This window comes from Bubalus bubalis, chromosome 24 (genome assembly GCF_019923935.1).
Source record: "Bubalus bubalis isolate 160015118507 breed Murrah chromosome 24, NDDB_SH_1, whole genome shotgun sequence".
Lineage (NCBI taxonomy): Eukaryota > Metazoa > Chordata > Mammalia > Artiodactyla > Bovidae > Bubalus > Bubalus bubalis.
Genome location: NC_059180.1, coordinates 20,947,683 through 20,955,635, shown reverse-complemented (window position 1 = coordinate 20,955,635; position 7,953 = coordinate 20,947,683). Strand labels below are relative to the sequence as shown.

The window sequence follows — 7,953 nt, the reverse complement described above, 5'->3', positions numbered from 1 at the left end:
GAACCGAACTATGGATGATAACCCCGGCCTCCCAGAGCGGAAGTGGTGGAGCCGCCGGAAGTTGCCTGAGTTCCAGTCAGAAAGACGGGCGGACGGACTTTGACAGGAGCCAGAGCCGCGCCTAGGAGTTGGTGGTCATGGAGTTGGGCGAGCTGCTCTACAATAAGTCCGAGTACATCGAAACGGTGCGCGTGTCCAGACATCTGCCCTCCCCTCTCCAAGCCTGCGTTCTCTGAGGCCTCCGTCCTGTCTCTGCCCTACCCCTGGTCCTTTCGGCGTTAGTTCGAGATTACCTAATGAGAGTTCCTGTATAGTCTGGTTTTGTTATTTATTCCTTGCATGGCCAGTTTAGGCTTTTTTTTTTTAATCTATTCCTGATTTCCTCGTAGAGATAAAATGCCTTCCAGAAAGCAGGACAAGTCTCATTCATTCTGATATTGATTACAGCTCTGGGCTTCAGGCCTTGTAAAAAAAAAATTTTTTTTTAAATTTTTTTTGGTTAAACTAATGTGTGGTGATTTATTACTATGTGCTGAGGACTGTTATTCGTTTTTAATAGTCAATACATGATGTATGTAAATTGCTCGAAACGGGTTTAGTGCTCAATCAGCATTACTCTTATTTTTTCATTGAAATCTCACAACTCTGATATTGGTAAAGTCATTATCCTGGTTTTAGATCTGTAAAACTGAAGTATAGAAATGAGACTAAATTCATGTCTGCTGCTGCTAGCCTATGTATGTAGCACATACAACTTCTGGATCTGTTCCTTGAATCCCTAGTTTCCTGATTCATCTTGCATTTTTGATATTCTGGACTCATTCCATTGCAGACCTCACCCATCTCAAGTCCTGTTCTCTGCAATATGAGCTTTCTTGGTGGAAATTTGTAGCCTAGAATCCACTGATTTTGCTCACCTCTGTTTTCTTTCAGGCATCTGGGAACAAAGTTAGTCGCCAGTCTGTATTGTGTGGAAGTCAGAACATTGTTCTTAATGGCAAGGTAAGGGACAGAGTCAGCCCCAAGGTGCATATTTCTGCTTTCTTTCCACTCATTATCAAATCAGCAAGGCAGATGAAATGTTGCCATGTCTCCTATTTATTGATGTACATTCTAAAATTCTGTTTTAAAAAGAATTCTCCAACTTGGATTTATTGGATACAAAAAAAGATTCAATAAAGGGAGGCAGCAGAAAGCCTTTTTCCTGTTATTCCAGGAACAAAATACAATGGCACCCAGAACTGAAATTATTATATAGTATTGTGTGTTCTACGTTACAGGACACAAAACATAAATTTTAGTGTAAAAACTAAAGTGATACTGATATAATTATCCATTTACTAATTAATGGTTCATTATTAATCAAAACTCTTAATGTGAGAATTAGGAAAGATAACTGAAATATGAAATCCTTTTGAAAAATGGAATGTGAAAGGCTTAGAACACTTAAGAACCAGAGAAAATATCAAGGTATATTTGAGCTTGACAAAAACTGAAGTCCATAGTTTCTTCCTGCTGTTAGGAACACTCAATTTGCCTTGAAATATTAAATCTTTAACTTCTAGAGGTAAAATAATTTCATTGTAGTCAAAAGATCACAGATATTTTCAGTAAAGACACAATTACTGTCTCTATTACTGTCTCTATACCAGGAGATTTAATGGAAATATAGTTTAGTAGTTAAATATAATTAATAATTATAGATGCACTGTTTCTGCACCAAATTAGAAAATTGAATTCACTCCATCTGACTCATTAGCAAGTATGTGGAGTTTTAAGTATACAATTCATTGACATTGATTACAGTCACAGTGTTCTGCAGTCATCACCACTCGATCTATTTCTAGAATTTTTTCATCACCAAACAAAAACTCTGTAAGGAACAGCTCCTATTCCCTTCTCCCAGGCCCTGGTAACCTCAATCCACTTTCTGTCTCTATGAATGTGCCTATTCTAGATATGTCATTTAAGTGGAATTATATAATACTTGTCATTCTTTGGGCTGGCTTATCGCACTTAGTACTATATTTTAAAGATGCATCCATGTTTTAGCATGTATAAGAATTTTATTCTTTTGATGACTGAATAATATTCCATTGTGTCTATGTACATTTTATCTATTCATCTGTTGATGAACGTTTGGATTGTTTCTACCATCCTGCTTTTGTGAGTAATGCTGCCATGAACATTGGCATGCAAAGATCTATTTGAGTTGCTGTTTTCAATTATTTTTGTCTATACCTAGAGGTGAGGTGGCTGGGTCATATGGTAGTTCCATTTTTTAGCTTTCTGAAGAACTGTCAAGTTGCACCATTTTACAATCCCATGGCAATGCAAGAGAGTACCAATTTCTCCATATCCTCACAAACATGTTATTTTCTCTCTTTCTTGGATTTGAGTATGAAAGGTATTTCATTGTGTTTTTTTTTAATTCATTTTTTATTGGTGTATCGTTGATTTACAATGTTGTATTAATTTATGCTGTACATCAAAGTGAATCAGCCATACGTATACATATATCCATTTTCTTCTAGACTCCATTCCTGTATAGGTCATTACAGAGCACTGAATAGAGTTCCCTGGGCTATAGAGTATGTTCTTATTAGTTATCTTTTATATACAGTAGTGTGATTTGCATTTCCCTAATGTCTACTGATGATGTGCATCTTTTATCTGATTGGTCATTTGCACATCTGAGGGCAAAAGTCTATTCAGTCCTTTGACCATTTTAAAACTGTGTTGCCTTTTTGTTGTTAAGTTGTATTTTTTTATATGTTCTCCATATTAAATCTTTGTCAGATCTATGATTGCAAATATTTTCTACCATTCTGTAGATTGTCTTTACTTTCTTGATAATGTTCTTTGATGCACAAGAGTTTTTCATTTTGATGAAGCCCAGTTTATCTATTTTTTTCTTTTGTTGCTTAAGTTTTTGATGTCATATATCTAAAAATCCTTACCAAACCCAAGATCATGAAGATTTACTCCTGTGATTTCTTCTAAGAGTTTGTGATTTTAACACTTTTATTGAAATGGTCTCGATTCATTATAAGCTAATTTTTTGTTTGAATTAAACTTAATTAATTTTTGCATATAATGTGAAATTGGATCCTATTTAATTAATTCTTAGTGTGTGGAAATTTACTTGTCCCAGCACCATTTGTTGAAGAGATTGTTCTTTCCCCATTGAATGGTCTAGTCATCCTTACAGAAAATCATCTGTACTTAATCATTACTGTAGCCTTGTAGAAAATTTTATAATCAGGAAAGATGAGTCTTCCTTTCAAGATTGTTTTGGTTATCTTGGATCTTCTATTTCTTTTGTGAAAGGTGTTTTATTTGGCAATATTTGGTGCACACAGGAGACTGATGTGTGATATATATGTTATGAAGCATAAAAATTGCATCAACATCATGAACCCACCACCCAGCTGAATAACTGGAACATAATCAATGCATAATAATACAGTACAACCTGAAGTTTCTCTCTTATTTCTTTCCTCCTTCCAAGAGGATAGCGCTATTCTGAATTTTTTGTCTTATAAATTCTTTATTTTTCAAAAACTTTTTTTTTGCCATATACATGCATGCATGTGTGCTAAGTCACTTTAGTCGTGTCCAACTCTTTGTGACACTATGGCCTGTAGCACACCTGGCTCCTCTGTCCATGGGATTCTCCAGGCAAGAATGCTGGAGTGATCCCTCCATGGGATCTTCCTGACCCAGGGATCAAACCTGCGTCTCTTATGTCTCCTGCATTGGCAGCTGGGTTCTTTACTACTAGCACCACCTGGGAAGCCCCACCATGTACATACGTATTTCTAAATAATATATTTTGTTCAGCTGTACTTGGTTTTCTGTGACTTACTATTATTACACTCAATTATTGTAATGATAACAATAGGAGACATACATTACACTTACTAAGTAACATTGTTCTCAACTCCTGTTTCTAAGATTCATTGTGATTTATGCATTTTCACTGTTGTGTACAATTCCATTTATCCCCTCTTCTATGGGTGGATAGTTATTTTGTTTCCAGCATTTTGTTATTATGAACAATCTGTTTTGTTTTGTTTTTCCCCAGCCCCTGTCCCTTTCAGAACTTTGACATTTCTGTTTTCCTAAGCCCTTATATCAGGTGTCCCAGTGCCTGCAGGGAGAAACAGGGTTTGTATGAGTAAAGAGGACTAGTATAAACCAGAGAGAGCGGTGGGGCCTGGTGAATTGGAGAATGCAGGACCTAGCTAAGCTCAAGTGGATTGTTGTTGCCACATGGGAATGCAGACATATACTTCCAGAGCTTCTAACTGTCCCACACTGGAAGTCTGGATTTTAAAAAAAATGTAAAATACCCTACTATTTAAATAGCCTCTAACTTAAATGATAAAAGTGACTGAAGGGGTAAACAAAATGGTTTCTAGATGCAACCTTAGATCTCCAGCTTGCCACCTCTGCCTTGTCCTTGTTGAGTTCAGTGAACTCTGCTTTAGCACTGTTTTCCTCCCTTTAAGGTCTTTTAAGGCACTTCTTTCATTTTAACACCCTGTTGCCCCTGTTTTTCATCTGACTTCTCTTTAGCTCCATTCTTCTGAGATAGGAACCAGAATTTGAATTCCTCTTGCTCAATCTCTTTGACCATCTGTGATATCATTTCCTTCTTATGTTTTTTTGTATTTGCTTCTTCAGTGTGAATGTAATTTAGGCTGACTGAGGGACTTATATGGATTTTCTTTATTTCCAAATTAAGACTGTTGTCTTTATTTAAAACACAATGAAACAATAACAGCCATTACCAGATACTCAGAACTCTTGATATTCTGTTTTCTTCTAAAAGAAAAAAAAGTCATTTTCTCTGATTGTAGATGGAAACATAAGCAGAAAACAATGATTGAAGTAAATTAAAAATCTTAGATGAAAGAATTATGTACTAGAAATAGACATCTCTCTAAGGTTGAAGAAGAGAGCTTTTTTTTTTTTTAAAGAAGATAGCTTTTAAAACCAAGAGAGGAATTCCCTAGGAGACGAGTGGTGGTGGCGGTGGTTGTTCAGTCGCCCCATTGTGTTTGACTCTTTGCGACCCCATGGACTGTAGCACGCCAGATCCCCGTCCCTCACCATCTCCTGAAGTTTGCCCAAGTTCATGATCATTGCATCAGTGATGCCATCCAGCCATCTCATCCTCTGACACCCTCTTCTCCTGCCCTCAATCTTTCCCAGCATCAGGGACTTTTCCAGTGAGTCAGCTGTTCACATCAGGTGGCCAAAATACTGGAGCTTTAGCTTCGGCATCAGTCCTTCCCATGAGTATTTAGGGTTGATTTCCCTTAAGATTGACCGGTTTGGTCTCCTTGCTATCCAAGGGACTCTCAGGAGTCTTCTCCAGAACCACAGTTCAAAGACATCAATTCTTTGGTGCTCTGCCTTCTTTACTGTCCAGCTGTCACATCCATAGGTGACCACTGCAAAAGACCATAGCCTCGACTATATGGACCTTTGTCAGCAGAGTAATGTCTCTGCTTTTCAACACACTGTCTAGGTTTGTCATAGCTTTCCTGCTGACAAGCGGTCGTCTTCTGATTTCAGTCACCATCCTCAGTGATTTGGGAGCCCAAGAAGAGGAAATCTGTCACTACTTTCACCTTTTCACCTTCTATTTGTCAGGCAGTAATGGGGCCAGATGCCATGGTCTTAGTTTTTTTTAATATTTAGCTTTAAGCCAGCTCTTTCACTTTCCTCCTTCACGCTCATCAAGAGGTTCTTTAGCCTCTTCACTTTCTGCCATTAGACTAGTATCATCCACACGTCTGAGGTTGTTGATATTTCTCTCAGCAGTCTTATTTCTAGCTTGTTACTCATCCAACCCAGTATTTCTCATGATGTGTTCAGCGTATAGGTTAAGGAAACAGGGTGACAGCAGACAGCCCTGTCGTACTTATTTCTCAATCCTGAACCAATCACTTGTTCCTTATTGGGTTCTAATTGTTGCTTCTTGATCTGCATACAGGTTTTTCATGAGACTAATCAGATGGTCTGGTATTCCCATGCTTTCCACAGTTTGTTATGATCTGCACAGTTAAAGGCTTTAGCATAGTTAATGAAACAGAGGTAGATGTTTTTCTGGAATTCCCTTGCTTTCTCAATGATCCAGTGAATGTTGGCAACTTGGTCTCTGGTTCCTCTGCCTTTTCTAAACCCAGTTTGAACATCTGGAAGTTCTTGGTTCACATGATGCTGAAGCCTAGCAGGCACAGTTTTAAGTATGACCTTACTATCGTGGGAGATGGGTGCAATTGTCCGATGGTTAGAACATTCTTTAGTACTACCTTTCTTGGGAATTGGGATGAGGATTGACCTTTTCCAGTCCTGTGGCCATTGCTGGGTCTTCCAGATTTGCTGACGTATTGAGTGCAACACTTGGAAGGAAAGTTATGACCAACCTAGACGGCATATTGAAAAGCAGAGACATTACTTTGTCAACAAAGGTCCGTCTACTCAAGGCTATGCTTTTTCCAGTGGTCATGTATGGATATGAGAGTTGAACTATAAAGAAAGCTGAATGCCGAAGAATTGATGCTTTTGAACTGTAGTGTTGGAGAAGACTCTTGAGAGTCCCTTGGACTGCAAGGAGATCCAACCAGTCCATCCTAAAGGAGATCAGTCTTGGGTGTTCATTGGAAGGACTGATGCTGAAGCTGAAACTCCAATACTTTGGCCACCTGATGCAGAGCCGACTCATTTGAAAAGACCCTGATGCTGGGAAGGATTGAAGGCAGGAGGAGAAGGGGACGACAGAGAATGAGATGGCTGGATGGCATCACTGACTCCATGGACATGGGTTTGGGTGGACTCCGGGAGTTGGTGATGGACAAGGAGGCCTGGCGTGCTGCGGTTCATGGGGTCTCAAAGAGTCAGACATGACTGAGCGACTGAACTGAACTGAGTGCAACACTTTGGTATCATCACCTTTAGGGTTTTGAATAGCTCTACTGGAATTCCATCGCATCCACAGCTTTATTAACAGCAGTGCTTCCTAAAGCCCGCTTGACTTCACACTCGAGAATATTTGGCTCTGGGTGACTGAGCACATCGTCGTAGTTATCAGGTTCATTAAGATCTTTTTTGTACAGTTCTTCCATGTATTCTTTCCATCTGCTCTTGATCTCTTCAGCATCTACTAGGTCTCTACCATTTCTGTCCTTTATTGTGCCTGTCTTTGGGCAAAATAGTCCCTTGATATTTCTGATTTTCCTGAGGAGATCGCTAGTCTTTCCCCTTCAGTTGTTTTCCTCTTATTTTTATGCACTGTTCATTGAAGAAGGCCTTCTTGTCTCTCCTTGTTATTCTTTGGAACTCTGTGTTTAATTGGATGTACGTTTTCCTTTCTCCCTTGCTTTTCACTTCTTTCTTCAGCTATTTGTAAAGCCTCCTCAGATAACCTCTTTGCCTTCTTGCCTTTTTTTCCTTTGGGATGGTTTTGTTCACTGCCTCCTGTGCAGTATTACGAACTTTGTCCATAGTCCTTCAGGCACACTGTTTCCTAGATCTAATCCCTTGAATCTGTTTGTCACTTCCACTGCATATTCATTGGGGATTTGATTTAAGTCATACCTGGCTGGCCTAGTGGTTTTCCACACTCTCTTTAGTTTAAGCCTGAATTTTGCTGTGAGAAGCTGATGATCTGAGCCACAGTCAGCTCTAGGTCTTGTTTTTGCTGACTTTATATAGCTTCTCCCTCTTTGGCTACAAAAAAAAACGTAATCAGTTTGATTTTGGTATTGACTATTTGGTGATATCCATGTGTAATGTCATCTCTTGTATTGTTGGATAAGGCTGCTTCCTGTAACCAGTGCATTCTCTTAGTAGAATTCAGTTAGCCTTTGCCCTGCTTCATTCTGTATTCCAAAGCCAAATTTGCCTGTTACTCTGGGTATCTCTTGACTTCCTACTTTT

General features: G+C 38.9%; 1 protein-coding gene across 1 annotated transcript in view; it reads left to right on the top strand.

Annotated features, from left to right (window-relative positions):
- The first annotated feature begins 27 nt into the window (after positions 1-27).
- Positions 28-7,953, top strand: part of DCTN5 (dynactin subunit 5) — a 29,273-nt gene continuing 21,347 nt past the window's right edge. Inside the window, exons 1-2 of the mRNA XM_006071168.4 lie at positions 28-185; positions 934-1,002. Coding sequence (XP_006071230.1) covers positions 138-185; positions 934-1,002 — 117 coding nt within the window. The 5' untranslated portion in view covers positions 28-137. The remainder of the gene's footprint in view (positions 186-933; positions 1,003-7,953) is intronic.